General features: G+C 46.3%; 2 protein-coding genes across 2 annotated transcripts; one reads left to right on the forward strand and one right to left on the reverse strand.

The window, feature by feature from the left end:
- Positions 1–6,316: 6,316 nt before the first annotated feature.
- On the forward strand, positions 6,317–9,825 carry LOC129016546 (C-C motif chemokine 3-like 1). Its single transcript, XM_054455893.2, has 3 exons — positions 6,317–6,510; positions 7,193–7,307; positions 7,728–9,825. Exons 1-3 carry the CDS (start codon positions 6,435–6,437, stop codon positions 7,816–7,818), a joined length of 282 nt encoding a protein of 93 aa, XP_054311868.1. The 5' UTR covers positions 6,317–6,434; the 3' UTR covers positions 7,819–9,825.
- Positions 9,826–14,478: 4,653 nt separating this feature from the next.
- LOC134738768 (transcription initiation factor TFIID subunit 4-like) lies at positions 14,479–21,073 on the reverse strand. The gene is made up of 5 exons (XM_063657046.1): positions 20,982–21,073; positions 20,281–20,555; positions 19,393–20,106; positions 15,097–15,310; positions 14,479–14,701 (listed from the first exon to the last, which is right to left on the reverse strand). Exons 1-5 carry the CDS (start codon positions 21,071–21,073, stop codon positions 14,683–14,685), a joined length of 1,314 nt encoding a protein of 437 aa, XP_063513116.1. The 3' UTR covers positions 14,479–14,682.
- Between the last annotated feature and the right edge of the window lie 238 nt (positions 21,074–21,311).

A 21,311-nucleotide genomic window follows, 5' to 3' on the forward strand; every position in this document is an offset into this window, starting at 1 on the left:
AAAATAAAAGATGGGAAATTACATAATGTTTTTCCTTAATTGTTCTAAATATGAATCCCTGCAGCTGTCATGGGATGTGCCCACATTCATAGTATTTCACTCTGCCCTGTGGTTTACAAGAAGGGGAAATTGTGCTTTACCAAGTGGGCACCTCCTTCATTAAAAGCAAGGTAGAGAGCTGCACATTTAAGGAACCACAGGTAGTGCAAAAAGGCTGAGTCTTGGTTTTCAGGAAGTCTCAGCAGGCAAGTCACGAGGCCAGAGAGGTAGACAGGGGTCAGGTTACAGAGAAGCTTCCATTTCATGCCAGAAACGATGCAGAATGTTTGCAAGATTTTAAAAGGAGAGAAACGGAGACTGATTTGAGCTTTAGCAAAAGTATATTGGATGCTGTATGGTGAGATAGATTAAAAGAGACAAAACTAGGCCGGGCATGGTGGCTCATGCCTGTAATCCCAGCACTTTGGCAGGCCGAAGCAAGCAGATCACTTGAGGCCAGGAGTTCAAGACCAGCCTGGCCAACACGGTGAAACTCCGTCTCCACGAAAAATACAAAAAATTATCTGGGTGTAGTGCCACATGCCTGTAATCCCAGCTACTTGGGAGGCTGAGACACAAGAATTGCTTGAGCCTGGGAGACCAAGGTTGCAGTGAGCCAAGATCGAGCCACTCCACTCCAGCCTGGGCCACAGAGTGAGACCTTGTCTCAAAATAAATAAATAAATTAGAGATAAAAGTAGAAGGAAAAGCGGTTGCTAGGACCCTCTTCTAGTTGCCATGGTGAGAATCTATAAGAACCTGACCTAAGACAGAGGCAGTGGGAATGGTGAGAGGAGATGCACGTAAAATTGAATGTAGACTAGAGTTGGTGACTGAATAGCTGCAGGAGATGACAGAGAAAGAGGAGACAAGGGTGACTCTCAGCTTTCTGGATTGGAAGACTGATAGGAAGAGGCACTTTTTATTGGGTAGAGAATATGGAAGAAGGGGCAAGGGACTGGGAGAGGGATCAGATCCAGTACCAAGACATACGCCCTGACCTACTGCACACATGCAAGAAAAGGCCAGAGAAAATAACAAGGACTCAGGACAGGAAACAAGGGGCTGGCTGCAGAAAGAAGGGGCTGTGTCAGTGAGACATTGTCTGTCTAAGATCCTAGACAGGGGACTCCAGGGTGCTGCTTCTGCCTCTATGAAAGGCAGGACCCATACCTGCTGCAACCTGACCACACAGACCACATATGAGAAAAGGAGGCCAAAGCTGGGCCAAACGGGATGTCATCATCAGTGAACCCATCCCTGGGGTGCCTGCTACCACAGGAGACAGCGGAGGGTGACACTTGGGGAAGTGGAGCCTCGGGGCCAGAATCTGGAAGGAAAGCAGTGCACTAAAGAGCACGGGCAGCAGCACACAGTGGGGAGGCAAGCCAAGCAGCGCAAGGCAAAGACGCCGCAGAGGACAAACTGCCCAGCCAGGATGCCCTGCACTGCAGACTGGGACACTCTGCTGGACTGAGGTGGGGCCTCGCAGAAGCTGAAATGAGCCAGAACGCTGGGATACAAATCAAATCCCTCCATGCTGAAGGGTCCATGGTGTTGACTGCTGGCTACTTTCTGTCACCACCACCTAAGGAATCTTGGGTGGTCAGTTTCCCAAAGATCAAAACTGTGACACCATGGCCTTTTTCTTCCTTTTCTTTTCTTTTCTTTCTCTCTCTCTCTCCTTCCTTCCTTCTTTGCTTCTTCCTTTCTTTCATCTTTCTTTCTTTTGTTTTTCTTTCTTCTTTCTTTTGTTTTTCTTTCTTCTTTCTCTTTCTTCTTCTTTCTTTCTCTTCTTTCTTTTTCTTTTTTCTTTCTTCTTTCTTCCTTCCTTCCTTTCTTTCTCTTTCTTTCTTTCTTTTTTCTTTCTTTCTTTCCTTTATCTTTAAAACAAATCATAACCTTTTAGATCCAAGTTACTGAAAACTTCTTTATATAAGTTTAATTTACATTTCTCTTTCAAATTGTATCTTTATTGGGACCCTCAATTCTTTTTTTTTTTTTTCTGAGATGGAGTCTCGCTCTGTCACCTAGGCTGGAGTGCAGTGGTGCAATCTCAGCTCACTGCAGCATCCTGCGTTCAGGTGATTCCCTTGCCTCAGCCTCCCGAGTAGCTGGGACTACAGGCATGTGCCACCACGCCTAGCTAATTTTTTGTATTTTTAGTAGAGACAGGGTTTCACCATGTTGACCAGGCTGGTCTCAAACTCCTGGCCTCAGGAGATCCACCTGCCTCAGCCTCCCAAAGTGCTGGGATTACAGGCATGAGCCACCGTGCCTGGCTTCAATTCTCATTTTATTTAAAGATTCTTCCTTGGCTCTGGAGACCCATCACACTTCTGACTCTCTCTCCTGTTTCTCTCTATCTCTGTGTGTGTGTGTGTGTGTGTGTGTGTGTGTGTTTTATTTTAAGTTCAGGGATGCATGTGCAGGTTTGTTACATAGGTAAACTTGTGTCATGGGGGTTTGGTGTACAAGTGATTTTATCGCCCAGGTATTAAGCCTAGTACCCATTAGTTATTTCTCCTGATCCTCTCCCCGTTCCCACTCACCACGGCCTTTCTTATCCTACCCTTCCCGTTAGTATTTCAACTCCATAGTGAGAGTTCAGGCATAACACATATTGTTAGTCAAATCAGTGATTTATTTATTCATCAAATAGATATTATGCTTCACTACATGTCAGGCATTGTGGTTATCACTGGAGATACACTGGTAACTAACACATATAGTGGAACATAAAACTGACCAATTCCATCCGCACGACCGTGGGTACGTCATTTCAACTGGGAACATCAATTTACCACCTAAGAAATGTCTAAGACCCTCCCAACTCAACCCCGTCCTACATCTCCCTTACATTATTCATTCAACATATATAAATTAAGCACACGCTATGCATGCGACTATATTTTACTCCAAGCCAAAACACATGGCAAAGGGCTATTTCCTGGTTTGGGGATTGATCAAGAAAGTCTTACAAATATATAAACACTGAGATAGAATTATGTATTCAATAAATCATCTTTATTATAAAGAACACAGTAATAAGAGATAGAGACTAGGTCAGGAGGCTCATCATGTTATAATCATCATGTGCTAGGATTTGGTTTAAATCAATCAACAAGACATGGTCTGGAGTTGGTTTACAATCTGAGAAGACACTCTAAAAAATCTGCCATTATAGGAGTGCTGTGAGGATCAAATATAATAAGTTGTGGTACAGGACGTGTAGCGTGTGGTACCTAGAGTCAGACTACCTGGATTTGAATCCCTGCTCTGCTAGTCATCAGTTTATGGCCTTCGGAAAATTGCTTAACCTCTATTTACTTTGGTTTCTTCACCTGTTCAACTAAGAAAATATAATGGTAACTAAATCATAGAGTTGTTTTGAAGAGTAACAGTTCAAACATGTAAATCCATATTATGGAAATTGGCACATGGTGATCGCTCGATAAATATTACTTATTGTGAACTAAAATTTGTGTACTTGCTAATCTATCATTAGCACAAAATAAAAGTTTGTTTCCAAATTCCCACATTGCCTTTATTAAACTATAAATTTCTTGAGAAAAAGAAACTAAAATAAAATCAACAGGACATGGTCTAGATTTTTGAAGAGCAAATTACATAGATAACTAATTATAACACAGTGTGCTGTAATCACAGAGATAGAGGATGTCCCTTATCAGAACACTGATTCAGCAATTTCCATTTCCTTTTCTCACTCTCCACAACTCACAGAAGCCAGCTCTTAGAAATGGAATCACGAGTATGGAGGGGGTTCCCCTCAGAAGTGAGTGAGGGAATGCAATTCGGGGTATCCCCGAGAGCTGGGAGGCAGAGGGTGGGGTGAGAAGGAGCCATTGCCTGTGATGTAGGTTTCTAATGAGACAAGTGGCAGAGATACCTTTATTTGGAATTGGTAGCAATAGGGGAAGATACGTGGATGCCAAACTCCGGTGAAACCTACCACAGCCCCTGATCTTGCCTCTGCTTCTCCTCCCTCAAGACTGGCACTAGCCATTACTGGGGTGGGAAGGAAACAGAGCTCATGTGTGTTAAAAGAGCTATGTCTACAAACACTTAGGAAGGACAGAATCCCAAAGGCATGGTCGCACTTGGCTTCTGTCCTCCGTTGTTCTCCAGCATCAAACGTATCAACTCTGACCCCTTTGAGGGGAATTCAAGGCCTGTCCTGGTTTGGTCCCAATTTAGCTTTATCATCCATATTCACCCCCACCGCTCTGCAGCTCCACTGAAGCACCCCCTCTTTCCTCTGAGCCCACAATGTCACACCCAGAACTCAGCCTCTGCTGGGCCTCCACTCCCCACCCATCTATAGATGCCTATAAATCCCGGGCAGTTATCCAGACACAATTAAAGTTCCATCCCTTCCATGAAGCCTTCCCCAGCCCTCTGGTGGAAGGTCACTTCTTCCCCTCGTGGGGTTCTGAGCTTTCATTTATTTTTCTACTAAGGGTCTTACAATTACCTGTTCATATACTCTACCTACCCCCATGAGACCAGGGGCATCTCAGAAACAAAGATCATTAAAACCAACTAAATCTATTTCTTATTATAAAACGAGGTATGCTGATTGATTGCAAAATAATAAAATAACAAAGTATGGAAAAGAAAAAAAAGCATATAATCTGGCTGAGAAGGTAGAAACCCTTTCACACCACTGAAATTATGTGTTGAAAAGAATAAGGAAAAAACTGCTTCAGTTTGGCATGATTTATGGAAGTATAGTGTAGGATCCTTAAAATAGTTCAAAGAAATGGGAAATCAAGACTTCATTTTGGCAAAGGCCATTGAACAGAAACTTTAGCATATTTATCAGTAATTTCTTTCAGATTAAACAACTGACAAAAACCCACTTTTCAACCAGTGATGTTGGAAATGTTTTAAAACAAAATTAGTTCATAAATTTGTGGGCTGACCAAGAAGGTAATAAAGTCTCACTAAATAAAATGAGGAAAATTCAGAAAAAGAAAAGAATAAGAAAATAAATCACCCATGGATCTAAACACTATTCATTCTTTAAGGCATGTATTTCTAAGCCTTTTTATTTTTTCCATGCCTAGAGTTGGCATGGCATATATATATCTTTATACAATTCTTCAAATTTTATAGAATTTGTATAATGTTGTATCTTGCTTTTTCTAACCACTGGTGTTATAAGCATATTTATGCCACTTCATTCATTTTAAGGACTTAATAATAAAGGATCTAGTGGATAATTTATCATTCCCTGATAGAGAAAAATTTAGCTTCGCTTATTTTAGAGTTATAAATGATGCTGGGTCAGGTATCTTTATGTTTGAAGATGGCTCCATATTTGGGTTGTTTCCACAGAACTCTTTTCCAGAAATGCTTTTTCTAAGTTAATGGCTACACATATTTCTAGGCACCTGACATATTGATACCCACCTCTAAAGTATTTTTATGATCCACAAGTAGCATTTAACACAGCGCCCCAGTCACTCCGAGACTAATAAACAGAGAAATGACTGAAAGGTGACCTCATGCTTTCTATTCCTCCAGCTTTCATTGAGTTCCTTTCCTCTGGGAGGATTGGGGGTTGTCCAGCCCTCCACAGCATCAGCCCATTGACCCGATCTTTGTGGTTATAGCAGCTGAGGAAGCAGAATTACAGCTCTGTGGGAAGGAATGGGGCTGGAGAGTTCATGCATAGACCAGTTCTTTTTTTTTTTTTTTTTTTTGAGATGGAGTTTCACCCAGGCTGGAGTGCAATGGCATGATCTTGGCTCACCACAGCCCCTGCCTCCTGAGTTCAAGTGATTCTCCTGCCTCAGCCTCCCGAGTAGCTGGGATTACAGGCATGTGCCACCATGCCTGACTACTTTTGTATTTTTAGTAGAGATGGAGTTTCTCTTCCTTGGTCAGGTTGGTCTCTAACTCCTGACCTCAGGTGATCCACAGCCTCGGCCTCCCAAAGTGCTGGGATTACAGGTGTGAGCAACCATGCCTGGCTGCATAGACCAGTTCTTATGAGAAGGGATCGACTAAGAATAGTCTTGGGTTGACACACACCCCTTTTCACACTCACAGGAGAAACCCCATGAAGCTAGAAGCAGTCATGAGTTGAGAGCTGAGAGTTAGAGAATAGCTCAGAGATGCTATTCTTGGATATCCTGAGCCCCTGTGGTCACCAGGGACCCTGAGTTGTGCAACACTCAGCATGACAGCATCACTACGCTTAAAAATTTCCCTCCTCACCCCCAGATTCCATTTCCCCATCCGCCAGGGCTGCCTATAAAGAGGACAGATGGCTTCAGACATCAGAAGGACGCAGGCAGCAAAGAGTGGTCAGTCCCTTCTTGGCGCTGCTGACACTCGAGCCCACATTCCATCACCTGCTCACAATCATGCAGGTCTCCACTGCTGCCCTTGCCGTCCTCCTCTGCACCATGGCTCTCTGCAACCAGGTCTTCTCTGCACCAGGTAAGTCCATGTTGTTGTTGTGGGTATCACCACTCTCTGGCCATGGTTAGACCACATCAGTCTTTTTTTGTGGCCTGAGAGCCCTGAAGAGAAAAGAAGGAAGTTCTTAAAGGGCTGCCAAACACCTTGGTCTTTTTCTTCATGACTTTTATTTTTATCTCTAGAAGGGGTCTTAGCCCCCTAGTCTCCAGGTATGAGAATCTAGGCAGGAGCAGGGGAGTTACAGTCCCTTGGACAGATAGAAAAACAGGGTTCAAAATGAATCAGTTAGCAAGAGGCAGAATCCAGGGCTGGTTACTTCCCAGTGGGGTCTGTTGTTCACTTTCCAGCTCACTCTAGGTCTCCCAGGAGCTCTGTCCCTTGGATGTCTTGAGAGATGTCCAGGGCTTCTCTTGGGCTGGGGTATGACTTCTTGAACCAGACAAAATTCCCTGAAGAGAGCAAGAGAACACTCCATTCAGGTATCTGAATCACACAGAGAAACAGAGAACCCACTATGAGGAGTCAAGGGGAAAGAAGAATATAGACAGAAACAAAGAGACATTTCTCTGCAAAACCACCCAAATGCCTTCCAGTCACTTGGTCTGAGCAAGCCTGCCTTCCTCAACTGCTTGGGGATCAGAAGCTGCCTGGCCTTTTCTTCTGAGCTGTGACTCGGGCTCATTCTCTCCTTTCTCCGCAGTTGCTGCTGACACACCAACCGCCTGCTGCTTCAGCTACATCTCCCGGCAGATTCCACAGAATTTCATAGCTGACTACTTTGAGACCAGCAGCCAGTGCTCCAAGCCCAGTGTCATGTAAGTGCCAGTCTTCCTGCTCACCTCTAGGGAGGTAGGGAGGGTCGGGGTGGGGGCAGAGACAGGCCAGAAGGCCATCCTGGAAAGGCCCAGCCTTCAGGGGCCTATCGGGGATATAGGACGCAGGGCTCTGAGGTGTGACCTGACTTGGGACTGGAGTGAGGCGTGTGTTACAGAGTCAGGAATGGCTGCCCCAGCCCAGAGGAAAGGGACAGGAAGAAGGAGGCAGCAGGACACTCTGAGGACCCCCTCGCCCGGAGTCCCTGAGAGAATCTCTCTAGACGGAGATAGGCAGGGGCCCCTGAGAGAGGAGCGGGCACTGAGCTGCCCAGGACAGACAGCAGGATGGTGGGGCCATGGTGCGCCCAGGATTCCCTTGCTGGATTCCCCAGTGCTTAACTCTTCCTCCCTTCTCCACAGCTTCCTAACCAAGAGAGGCCGGCAGGTCTGTGCTGACCCCAGTGAGGAGTGGGTCCAGAAATACGTCAGCGACCTGGAGCTGAGTGCCTGAGGGGTCCAGAAGCTTCGAGGCCCAGTGACTTCGGTGGGCCCAGTGGGGAGCAGGAGCCTGAGCCTTGGGAACATCCCTGTGACCTGCACAGCTACCTCTTCTATGGACTGGTTGTTGCCAAACAGCCACACTGTGGGACTCTTCTTAACTTAAATTTTAATTTATTTATACTATTTAGTTTTTGTAATTTATTTTCGATTTCACAGTGTGTTTGTGATTGTGTGCTCTGAGAGTTCCCCTGTCCCCTCCCCCTTCCCTCACACTGTGTCTGGTGACAACCGAGTGGCTGTCATTGGCCTGTATAGGCAGTCATAGCACCAAAGCCACCAGACTGACAAATGTGTATCGGATGCTTTTGTTCAGGGCTGTGATCAGCCTGGGGAAATAATAAAGATGCTCTTTTAAAAGGTAAACCAGTATTGAGTCTGGTTTTGTTTTTCTGGCAAATCAAAATCACTGGTTAAGAGCAATCATAGGCAAAGATTAGGAAGATGTGAAATGGAGGGAAATTGGGAGAGATGGGGAGGGCTACCACAGAGTTATCCACTTTACAACGTTCTTGAACATTGAAACTATGAATATGTTATAACTCAAATTGTAATATGCACACTCTAGGAGAATTCACTACTTGAATGGACACCATTAAGCAGAGTATTCTGTAGGGCATATTCATGATGAATCAAGCTCTTAATAGCAATTACTTACACTGTTGAGGTTTACTCCTACTGAGTGCTTTTTATACATTGCTCATTTAATCTTACCAATGCAATAGTACAGCTTAGGTACTATGAATACCTCCATTTGACAGAAAAGTAACCCAGGGCTCAGAAAGGTTAGACAACTTGGCTGAGGTTACACAGCATGTAAAAGGTCAATTGTGTTCCAAAACTGGACTTTTATTGAACTACAGACTATGCTGTTAACCACTGACCAAGTTATTTCCCAAAGTATGCCCCATCTATACTCAAATCTTACCCTATTCTTTAACAGATGATACTTTATCCTTTGCAACCACTTCCTGTCAGGATTCTGAGTTGACATAGAGTGTTTGAGCAGTGATTATTTAAGCCAGTTACATCAGGATCTTTAGGTGTAGACCTGGGAACTGATATTTTTATCAAGCTCATGAGGTGTTCCATAGCCTGTTAATGACTGAGAGCCACTGTCAATAGAATTCGCCACTGGTTTCTAAATGTGGTAAGTATCTGCATATGGCAACAGGTGTATTATACATTATTTCTCTAGAATCTACACTCTACAAAATAAATAGCTAATGTTAGAGAAGAAAAGACAACCAGCTTCTGTGTGGAGCAGGATGCTGTCTACAGGTTTGAAGGGTAAGTTTTTTAATAGATGGATTGCTTGCATTATATGTACAAGAAATGCATACTAAGCTAGGGTCCTTTTTGCAGAAGAAAGAGAAATTCAAAATATTTGTGTGAAAATCAAACGTGTTAATTTTTATGAGCTATGCTTATTTCATTTTGTTTAAAATAATCTAATTTCTGTGTCCAAACATGTTTAGAATTGTAGGGCTCAGACTCTTTAAAGCATAATTAAACACTACTACTTAGCAAATATTAAAATGCACATACTATGTGACCTACATCCCATTTGACCTGATCCCATTTCTAGGAATCTGCTTCATAGAAACACTGCCAAAAGATAAGACTACGTAGACATGAGGATATTCTTTTGAGTATGGTTAGTAAGGAGCAAAGAAATGCAAACAGTCATCAGTAGGGTATTAATCAGTACAGGATTAAGATGTTCATCAATGGAATATTCTGCAGTCAGTAAACAAAAGCAGCACACATCTATATCTGTGGAAAGTGTCCATAATATTATAGGTAAAATGCACATCTATTTACATTCAGTATATGCATATATATTCTCTACATATGCTACAGAACTGTCTGTAAAGGATATTATTTTATTTTTAAAAGCCATATACACACATACATTTACATAGGCAAATATTTGGAAAGACACACATCAAATAGGTAACTGTCGTTTCTTTGAGGAAATGAGGCTTTTTTTTTTTTTAGGAATGAGGGTTTTTCCTTTTTATATTCTGCACTTTTAAAACTTTGAGTTATTTTCTGATTAGCTTGCATAGCTTACCTCTCTGGTCTCATCTTACCCTGTTCTTTGATGGGTGATATTCCATCCTCACAACCACTTTCTGGTAGGGATTCTGAGTTGATGCAGAGAGGAGAGAGCTCAGCCTGGCTTACAGCATTTTGATGCCATGATGGCTGTCGTATAATGAGGGTACAGCAACAAACATGTCCTTTTGACAAGGCTGTTCTCTCTCTCTCTCTCTCTCTCTCACACACACACACACACACACACACACACACAAGCAGCTTTTGTCCTCATAGACGCAGTGAAGGTGTCATCATTCCTTCTTTATTGGCTTTCAGGAAAAAAATATAGGGGCATACAATATTTGCCTGCACTGAATTGTTTCTCAAGGTCCAGAAACCCAAAGCTAAACAAAGTTTAATCATGCCCAACATTCCCTAAATACAAGTGTTATGAACAAACAGAGTAAGTTGAACACAGACCCCTGTTAGGGAACTGGAGAATGGGAGTTGCATTTTTAAGCAGTTTAGCTGATCTGGCAGTCCCTAGCTCTCCTCCTTGGGGGAAATGTCCTCCACGGACAATCTAAGATGTGCAATGTGGAGGATCTGCTTTCTGGAGGTTGCTGACTTCCTGTCTGTGTGAGTTAGCCTGAGGTTGCCTTAGGTATTGTGTAATCAGCGACTGCTTGGAACCAGTCTTGTGCTTTCTTTGGCAATGTGACTCCCTTCTAATGTCCATAGGCTACTATTTGCTTCTGATCAATTCCATGGGCCAGGTAGCCAGAAGCAGAGATGTTTTCAGTTACAAAGCTTGCATTTGCATTTTAACTGGGGTTGGGGATATGCACTTTCTTTTTTCTTTTCTTTTCTTTCTTTCTTTTTTTTTTTTTTTTTTTTTTTTTGAGATGGAGTCTTGTACTGTCACCTGGGCTGGAGTGCAATGGTGTGATCTTGGCTCACTGCAACCTCAGCCTCTTGGGTTCAAGAGATTCTCCTGCCTCAGCTTCCCAAGTAGCTGAGATTACAGGTGCCTGCCACCACACCTGACTAATTTTTTGGATTTTTAGTAGAGACGGGGTCTCACTATGTTGGCCAGGATGGTCTCGAACTCCTGACCTCATGATCCACCTGCCTCAGCCTCCCAAAGTGCTGGGATTACAGGCATGAGCCACCATGCCCAGCCAGGCTTGTGCACTTTATAGCACAGACCTCACTACCAGTGTCACCTCTACCATCCAGCCCCTGGCGAGAGACCTCTGCCTGCATCTTGGCTCATGTGGAGGTGATGAATATTTGACCTTTGGCCTCGTTAGGTCTCTCATCTTCCTGTCTCTGCTCACGCTAACTTTATCTTAGAGTAGAAAATTCTGCCTTTACAGCCCTTCAAGTCTCCAGATTACTGGGTTCTCAGTCAATAAGTTGGAAGGGCCTTTTTTAGCAAGTTCAATTTCTTCCTTTTTCAATTTCAGATGAGCCCATTTCAAAGCAGCCTAAACTCTTTCTTAAAGGACCTTACTGATGTAATACATAGCTACTAAGTTCCAATATTCAGAATCTTTAATTTTTTTTTTTTTTTTTTTTGAGACGAAGTCTTGCTCTGTCACCCAGGCTGGAGTGGAGTGCAGTAGCGCAATCTCAGCTCAGTGCAAGCCCCTCCTCCCAGGTTCACGCCATTCTCCTGCCTCAGCCTCCCAAGTAGCTGGCTGGGACTACAGGTGCCCGCCACTATGTCCGGCTAATTTTTTGTATTTTTAGTAGAGACGGGGTTTCACCATGTTAGCCAAGATGGTCTTGATCTCCTGACCTCGTGATCTGCCCGCCTCGGCCTCCCAAAGTGCTGGGATTACAGGCATGAGCCACTGCGCCTGGCCTATATTCAGAATCTTTTCTATAAAATTCCTTAATGCTGCAGCCTTGGTATTTGGCACAGGCTTTTAGCACCAAAATAAGACAGACCATAGTTCAACCAGCACGTGCAATACCTTGTAATGGGTATGGCAAAAGGTAGTGCCCAGACAGGACAGCATGGTGAATATCACCTGGGAACATGGGAGAAATGCACATTTTAAGCCCCACTTCCTTTCTTAATGGACTAGGGCCCAGCAACATGTGTTTTCACAAGGCTCCAGGTAATTCTGATGCATGTAAGGTTTAAAACTCACTTCTATTTCACAAGGTCCTCACCAAATTACCTCCTGCTTTCTCGTTTCAGCCAGTTCCACACTTCAGTCAGGGACTGTGACTTTTAACAAACCCTGTGTCTCTGCACAGATACAGATCTGGTATCTCTCAGGATGCTGGCAGTTTCCAAGCAGAAAGCAAACAAGCAAACCAAACTCAAAGAGGCTTTGAGTAAACGCATGTTGTGACTCCAAGACTATAGGGCATCGAGGTGGCCCTAGCTCCAGGCAAGGCTGGACGCAGCAGCCCTATGGTATCTCATGAGTCCTCTTTGCTTCTCTTTCTGATCTCCCTTTCCTGTGAGAGGCCCTGGGTGGCTGCCAGTACCTGCCAGTGTACATGAATCCTTGTTCATTTTCTGCAGGGAAGAGTGAGTCTGTGTTCCTACTGGAAAAAACATCACTAGGCCCTTTCGGATTTGACGGACTTAGGAACCGAATTCCTAACCAGTCGCTGTGGTTATGGGGATGGTTTTCATTGATTTGCTTAAGTTAATCAAGGCACATAACTTGAATCTTTGGGTTTACTGAATTTTACATAAACGTAAAGCCTCAGAATGGTGGGGAAGGGGGATTTGCCCTGAGGAAATGTGAGTTTCTGGCACCAGGAAACATGCAGAATAGATGCTGGTTAGGAAAAACAAGTTTTCACTATAATGTGTTTGTCTTTTTCCTGTTATTTTTGTCTTGATGATATAAAAGGCACTAATACTTTGTGTGTGGTAAACATTTCTTCTCCTATGCTCTCTAGATTAGAAACTATTAGCCGTCCACTTTCCTGAATGACTTTATATTTAATAAGATGCTGACTTGTGTATTTCCTGTTGCACAGTGAATGACTATTGCCCAAATCTAGGGCAAAAGAGACATAAACTCTTCGTCATGTCAAGGTAACCACTAGAAAATGGGGCTACATACCCACTCCAGAACATACTGAGAAAGGTAGAACTGGCCCTGCCATAAGCACTACCCACCTTCCTTCATAGAAGCCAAAGATCGGGCACTGAGGATGCAGGAGGAGATGAGACAATTCTTAGAACAATGAGTCCTCAATAGAAATTGTCCATATTAAGGAAGAGAAGGGAGTCCTTTCATAGTGGATGGACAAGAGGGTAGACAAGGAGACTGAAAGCAAAGGAGACACTTCATACTTGCAGTTCTTATTCCTCCTCTTTCCTGGGAACTGCACCCACAAAAATACATGATGTGGGATTGACCACATCCCAAATGCTAGGTGGGTCCTGATTAAAATAAGCTGATTTGCATCTTGAGTTTTTTAAGCTTACCACAACATAAGCATTTCTCATGTCACTGCATCGTTTGTAAAGGCTGCCTAATAGCCAATTAAGGGAAGATCCCATAATTTTCTCAGCAATTTCCATATCATAGGCATTTAAATTGAGTCCAATTTTAAGTTGCTATAAATATGCTGGGGACCAAACACACTTATGCATTGTTCATTTTTTCCATATTTGAATTTATTTCTATAGAGAATAGATTCCTAGACATGGACTCTCTTGGCCAAAAGCTAAGAACATTTATTTCAAGGTTCCTTATGCATATTAGCACCCATATTAAACACATCTTTAGGTCCTTTGCTTAGCGTGTATCTCTCTTGAATGAAGAGAAGTCTGAAAGCCTGGCTGTACTCTCATTGCTCAGTAGCTCAGGCTTCGCTAATACAGCTCTGTCCATCTGTGTGTGATTGAAGTTGGGCTGTGCTGCTCAGGACTCCTGGCATCATTGCACAAGTCAAGTCTACACCGTTAGAACAGCTATGGGATAACATAGAAGTTTCTGCTCTGCCAGGGGAAACTATGACTACAGAGCTTTAGTGAGAAGGAACTAGCTCAGTGTGGTCTGGGGTGACAGCAATATCTCACCTCCTGTCACTGTGGAAACCACTTCCCCACAAACAGCCCCAAGACAAGTGAGCACTTGAACTGTTCCTGCAAATACCCTGAGCCCTGTGGTTACCAAGACCCCCTTGCATGTGCAAGTCAACAAGACACCACGGTGCTTAAAAAACATCCTGTCTCATCAGCCCCGGTTTCCATCTCCCCATGACTCAGGGCTTACCTCTTTAGAGAAGGGGACACAGCTTGGACCCCAGAAGGGGGCTGGTGACTGAGTGCCCAAGCCCTGTCCTCTTTTGCTCACTTTCTTGGGCCCCCATGTCCTCCTCACTCACAATGCCCCCCTGTTCCTGGGCCTCCTCTCACGAGTCAGTCTTTGTCCTGCCTTTTGCTGTTGTTCCCCTCATTCTCTGGCTGGGGTCAAACCACATCACCAAAGTCCAAGGACACAGGTACCCAAGTGAAACAGAGAACTTCCTAAGGGATTTTCAAAATGCCCTGGGCTATCTGTTCAGGAAGATTTTCTTCCCCAAAGAGTTTTCACTTTTTATTCTATAAACCCTAAAGGCAGGATACGGTCTTGTCCTACTTAGGGAAGAACATTGAGTAGGTTTCAACAAGCAGCAGAACCCAGCTACAATCTCGGTGGCCAGCTGAGTCATAAAATTGCCACAGGTCTACCTCACAGGTGATTTGCAGAGATGGCCTCTTGCTGGAAAAATCTCTTCTTAGACCATATTATGTTCCCCCAGTAGAGCTGGAATAAGAGGCAGACTATTTAATTAGCTGCAATTTCTACAGAGGGAGATGGAGGCCAAACCTAAGGCTCAAACAGAAATGGAAGGGAAAAGTGGGGAAACAAGAAATCCCCAACTTCCCGCTGGTTCTTCTCACCCCCAAATCCCCAACTTCCTGCCAGTTCTTCTCATCCCCAAATCATCCCCTCAACAGTGCCTTCTCCATCTACTTCCTTCTGATTTTATCACTGGGTAGAAGGAGTTGGCTCACTTGTCCCCAGTGAAAAATGACTCGGGGTCACGCTGCTCCTTCCCTCAGAATGCCCAGGTCCCCAAGCACCCAGGCATCTGCTGCTTTTCCTAGGACCCCCAGAAGCCCCTTAGCAAGATGGTAGATAGCAATTATGAGACTCACAGCTGGTGCCAGGTAAGGGCTGGTGCTCCTGCCCATCTCTGGAGAGAAGCAGGACTTGGAGGGGGGCAGCCTGCAAGGGCACCAGTCGGTTTGAGGGCCATCCTGGGGACCCCAGGCCTTTGAGGTCCTATCTGGTGGTGGGACACAGGGAAGGGCCATAGAGGTGTTTTCTGGCCTGACCTGGGGTCTGCAAGGAACCACGGAAGAGCTGCCCCTGGCAGAGGGAAGAGAGGAGGAAGTGTTAGCCGGAAGAGGCTGCCTGAAGAGACCACCTGAGCCACTGACAAAAGGTCTAGGGAGCTGAGGTTGGACAAAGAGTCCTGAGCAAGAGGACAGGCCCTACACTTGCCAAGACAGAGAGGAGAAGCCAGCATGGGACCAGGAATTCCCTTGCTGATTCCTCAATTTTTATAACTGTCTCTTTTAACAGCTTCCAGAATGAAAGTGGCTGAGGCTGGCAGGTCTGTGCCAACCCCACCGAGTTCTGGTGCCAAGTGCATCACTGACCTCAGAGTCGAATCCGTGAGTGACCTGGAAGCAACAGGACACTGTTACATTTGTGGCAGATTAGGAAACAGGGACACAGGCCCTAGGAATGTCCCTTCAATTCCTGAACCTACCCCTACCCAAGCAACCACACTCTGGGACTCTTCTTAACATGCATTTCAACTTACCTAGATTATTTAATTTTTGTAATGTATTTCTATGTGTTCTTGACTGCTTGTTGGAAGGGATCCCACAACACTCTCTACACTCCTTCCTCAGCCCCTCCAGGCACACAGTGGCTGACACATATTCAGGCACATGGCTATACTTTGCGGCTCTCATACAAGGTGGGTGGCTACGTTCAGCTTTTTCTAGAGGACATTGTTCCAAAGCTGTCAACCAACAAATATTTATAGAACATTATTTATCATTTCTGTGTTCAGCTATGTAAAACAATGAATTCGTTTTGAGTAAACCAGTCTTAAAATGCTGGTGATTCTATTGGCTTTGTTTTGTGACAAAGCAAGGGGGTGAGATGGGAGGGGAAGAGTAGAAAACTCTGAAGAGGGGAAGTCAGCAGAAAGGAAATGACAGTAATGCCTCTCCCCAAATAATGAAACACTATTTTATAAAACAACGATTATTTTATAAAATATTATGCACCCGGTGTATAATGCATATGCACTAGGTAAATTCATGCTTGATATATATATTCATGCATTTAAGTTTATTTTCTCATGAGTCAAGCTCTCTTAAAAATTATTCATTGTCCTTCAAATTCTAACAATGTCTCCAAGGGCTAAGTACTATTAATATTCCCATTTGATAGAAGAGGAAATGTTGGCTCAGAGAGTTAAAACAACTTGTCCATGGTCATGCAGCGAATAAATACTGTAACTAATATGCAAACCTATGAGCATTCCAGAACCACCTGGGATGGTCGTTTAAAATGCTCACAAGAGAACTGGGTTTGGATGTGGGAATCTAGATTTCTACCAAACCCCCAAGTGATACGCATACAGACTAAAGACAAGAAACTACTGAACTTGTCAATAACACTTTTTTTTTTTTTTTTGAGACTGAGTCTTGCTCTGTCGCCCAGGCTGGAGTGCAGTGGCACGATCTCGGCTCACTGCAACCTCCGCCTCCCGTGTTCAAGCGATTCTTCTGCCTCAGCCTCCCAAGTAGCTGGGAGAACAGGTGCCTGCCACCACACCCTGCTAATTTTTATATTTTTAGTAGAGACGGGTTTTCACCATATTGGCCAGGCTGGTCTCAATCTTCTGACTTTGTGATCTGACCACCTCAGTCTCCCAGTTTTTTGTTTGTGTGTTTGTTTTGACTTGTTTTGAGATGGAGTCTTGCTCTGTTGCCCAGGCTGGAGTGTAGTGGTACCATGTCAGCTCACTGTAACTTCTGCCTCCTGGGTTCAAGTGATCTTCCTGCCTCAGCCTCCCAAGTAGCTGTGATTACATGTGCATGCCACCACACCCAGCTAATTTTTGTATTTTTAGTAGAGACAGGGCTTCACCATGTTGGCCAGGCTGGTCTTGAACTCCTGAACTTGAGAGATCTGCCTGCCTCAACCTCTCAAAGTGCTGGGATTACAGGCATAAGCCACTGTGCCCAGCCTCAATAAGAATTTAGCCACTCTTTAAAAAATAAGACACACATGGTAATAGACATCTTACCTGGGTATTATTTCCCTAGAATCCATGCTCCACAAAATCAGTGGTTAACATTAGAGAAAGGAAAGTCAGTCAGCCAATATATACAACAAGACTTCTATTGTGAATGCAGAATTACTTGACGGATTGCCTAGACTGAGGTTAAGAAACTATGGTCCTCAGAACAAATCTAGTATGACTCCTGTTTTGTAAACAAAGTTTTGTTGAAACACAGCTACTCCCACTCTTTTACATATTATCTATCACAGCTTTCCAAGACAAAAGTGGCGTCACATTATTGCAACAGAGATTATATAGCCCACAAAGACAGCAATATTTACTATCTGGTCTTTTATAGAAAACGTTTGCTAACTCCTGGCCTATGTTTTAGTATATACTTTTTTAAGTATAAGAAAGTTAGACTGAGTCAGGATTCGTGCTGTACAATGCAAGGGGGAGAAATTCAACACACTTGTGAGAAATGCAAAATATATTAACTTTTTCATAAGCCCTACTTACTTTGTGTGTTTAAAACAATCTATTTTTTAGTATCAAAAAGTGACATTTTGGTAATCAGCATTTTTGAAAAGCAATGACACAGTCTGTAGAAAAATTTAAAATTTACATACTCTTCAATCTATCTTATTTCTAGGAATCTATTTCAAGAAACACTATCTAAGGAAACAAAGGAAGGCCAAGCACGGTGGCTCACCCCTGTAATCCCTGCACTTTGGGAGGCCAAGGCAGGTGGATAGCTTGAGGTCAGGAGTTCGAGGGCATGGTGGCAGGCGCCTGTAATCCCAGCTACCTGGGAGGCTGAGGCAAGAGAATTGCTTGAACCTGGGAGGCAGAGATTGCAGTGAGCCGAGATCTCACCGCTGCACTCCAGCCTGGGCGACAGAGAGACTCTGTCCCCCCCAAAAAAAAAAAAAAACACACACACAAAATGTTGGCATATCGCTGTTGTTTGCAGCTCTGTTTGTCAAAACAACCAATATAAATAAATTCTTTAAAATATGAATAGTTTAAACCATGATGGTATAGCCACGTAATGAACATGAAATTACTGAAAAGAATAAAGTAGATATACATACTGAAAACAAAGCTGTCTATGATATTAATGTAAAACTAGGTATATAGAATATATTCCATATGTGGAGAAGGAAGCAGAATGGGGTTGCCAGGGGCCGGGGGAGGAGGAATGGGGAGGTGTTGTTTAATGGGTCCAGTTTCAATTTTGCAGGATGAAGAGGCTTCTGGAGATGGGCTGCACACAGCGTGAAGGTAGAAGGTACTAAGCACAACTGAACTATACAGTAAAAATGGGTGGGTGGGTGGGGAGTGAAGGAGCAAAAGGCAATGGTTGAAATGTGAAATTTATATTTGTGTATTTTAGCACAATAAAAAACACCAAGAGTCTCCCAGGACTGGCAGTGCTCATTGAATGCTCACAACAGCCACGTAGGGCAGGGACAATCAACCCTATTTACAGATGGGCAAACTGAGACTGACCCTTAGAAGAGCGGAGAAGCAAGGGTGCACCCCGGGGCGTCCAGCCTCCCCCAGGCCCTCTAGAGGCCTGTGCCAGTCCTGCTTCAGCTTGTCCACCCTGGGCCCCTCCCCACACCCCAGCCCCAGCTCCCCACGCCCCAGGACCCCAGCTCTTCCAGGAGATGCACCACATGCCCATCCCTGCAAAGCTGGATTTACAAAGAAAGAACTAGGGACTGGGGGAGCCACCATGGCTCGGGGCCTCCCATCCCCACTTCCAATGCCTGAGGGATACACCCCTAAGTGGACCCCTAAGCAGACCCCCCATCCTGGAGAGATGGGGGGGTCTTTGCTCCGGGGGACACTGGTCATCCCCACTTTCAGCTTCCGGTGGCACATTTGATGCTAGGGAAACTCCAGGCTGGCAGCCTACAGGCCCTGGTGAGTGCCCAGGCCCAGTGCAGACACCCCTGTTGCTCAGGGGAGAGGCCCTGGAAAAGCCTGAACGGAACTCTCCCCAGGCAAGGTCCACATCCCAGGCAGGGCTGGGGTTTGACGCTGGTTTTCTGAGTGACACCGCTGGGGCCACAGCTGGGCTGGAGCTGGTGGGGTTGGGGAGGGGTCTCCCATCCCACCCCCACCCCACACAAACCGATTCCTTGCTGGACTGCGACCTCTTCCGGCCTCGGTTTCCCAGCCAGTCCCGGCCGGGCCGGACAGGCACCCTCGGGGGCGGGAAAAGGTGCCAGAGCGCCCGCCGACCGGGCCTCGGCCCCGGGACTCCGGCGCTTGCCTGCTCCATGGGGCTCGGGGCTCGGGGCTCGGTCCGGGAGGAGGGGGGGTCCTTTCTGCTCCAGGACAGCTGGCGCGACCGGTGGGCGAAGGTCCGCGGCCCTGGAGAACGCCACGGCGGGGTCCACGGACACCAGACGAGAAACCGCCAAGGTTTTTCCAAAGGACAAGCGGCCCGGCCCGGCAGTCCTCCTAGTTCTTGGGCCCGCGCGCCACCCGGGAGGCCGAACCGGCCCCAGCCCTGGGACCCCTCCCCAGCCCGCCCCAGCCCCGACCCTCCGCTGCGGGTCCCTCCCGGAGCGGCCGGCCAGCGGGGAGCGACTACGCTGCCGGCTGCAACGAGTGTCTCCCCGGGACGCAGCTCCGCCTTTCCCGGGAACACAAGCTGCTGCCCACGCCTGAGCTCCCAAAAGGCTGGCGGGCAGGGAGCGGGCGCCGCGCCGACTCCCCGGAGCCCAGCCCCGGAAATGGGACACCCCCAGCGGGTGCCCCCAAACTTCCCACCTCCCTGGTCCGGTCGGGGGAGGGGTCGGGGCCGGGGCCGGTGGGCAGGGCGCGGAGAGCTCATGGAGCTCTTAGGGGTCTGCGGCCCCGCCGCTGGGGGTTATGCCAAGGGAGAAAGCGACGACGCGATGGGGAGGGACCGAGGGCACCCCGAAGCCGGGACCGCCAAGCCGGAGCCAGTGGAGGGGCGCGAAGTGGCGAGTTGGAAACTAACTGCAATCGTCCACTCCTAGCTAGCCTTCGCCTCGTCCTCTGGCGGCTTGGCGGGCGGCTGCACAGGGCTGGACCTGGGCTAGATCCTCAGGCTCCGAAGATATGGTCCGCATCCTCGTCGTCGTGACACTCAGGACAAGTGGAGAGCCATCAGGACAGGGACCCACAGAACGCACACTCACATGTTCTTGCAGGTTCCAGCACATGCTGGGCTCCGCGCTCATGGGACCACGCAGGTGTGCAAGGACAATGCAAGTCCACACACACATGTGCAGACACGTAGTGGAAGCATCCACTCGCTGACACCTGTAAGACACACACACAAACATATGCACACATACAGAGTTGGTTGAGGATGCTGTAACACAGTACACCCCGTAATGCACGCGCGTGTGCGCACGCATGCACACACACAAACGTGATCAAGGGCACCTAGGGCAGAATCTTCCCCAAGCACCCCTAACAAGACGCACAAACATGCACCCATAGAAGTAATCAAGGGACCCTGGGCACAACTCCCTCTCTCCTTCCCCATCTACCAGGACGCGGAGTCACACTCCTAGGCATGTGTGGACAGGCTGCCTACACACGGGCAGGACATGTACATACTCAACTGTACAAGGACACTGCGGGCACACTCTGGGCACACATATTCTCAGGTCACATAAACACAGCACTCTGTAACCTGGAGTCAGTCCCTTACTTGGTCAGTGAGTGGGCTGAAGCACCCACTGGGACAGGGTGGCTGAGAACCAGGACAGGGCCTGGTCAGGAGGGGTTGAGGGCAGGGCCTGGGAAGTGAGTGATGCAATGAGGTTGGGCATCATTGCATTGATACCACCCCCCACCCAACCACCCACTCCAGGCCTCCCACATAATCGGGTCACTAAACAAATCCCAGAGGGCCCAGCCCCAGCTGTTGCCTGGCTTTCCAGAAACAGAACTCGGTTGGGAATGGCTGCTGCTTGGACAGGTCTGTCCCCAGAAAGCCCTGGGCATGGAAGGAGTCCTGGCTATCCTCTGGTTTCCACTGACACATTTATCTACCAACATTCTGTCCAA

This window comes from Pongo pygmaeus, chromosome 19, assembly GCF_028885625.2.
Source record: "Pongo pygmaeus isolate AG05252 chromosome 19, NHGRI_mPonPyg2-v2.0_pri, whole genome shotgun sequence".
NCBI classification, from domain to species: Eukaryota; Metazoa; Chordata; class Mammalia; order Primates; family Hominidae; genus Pongo; species Pongo pygmaeus.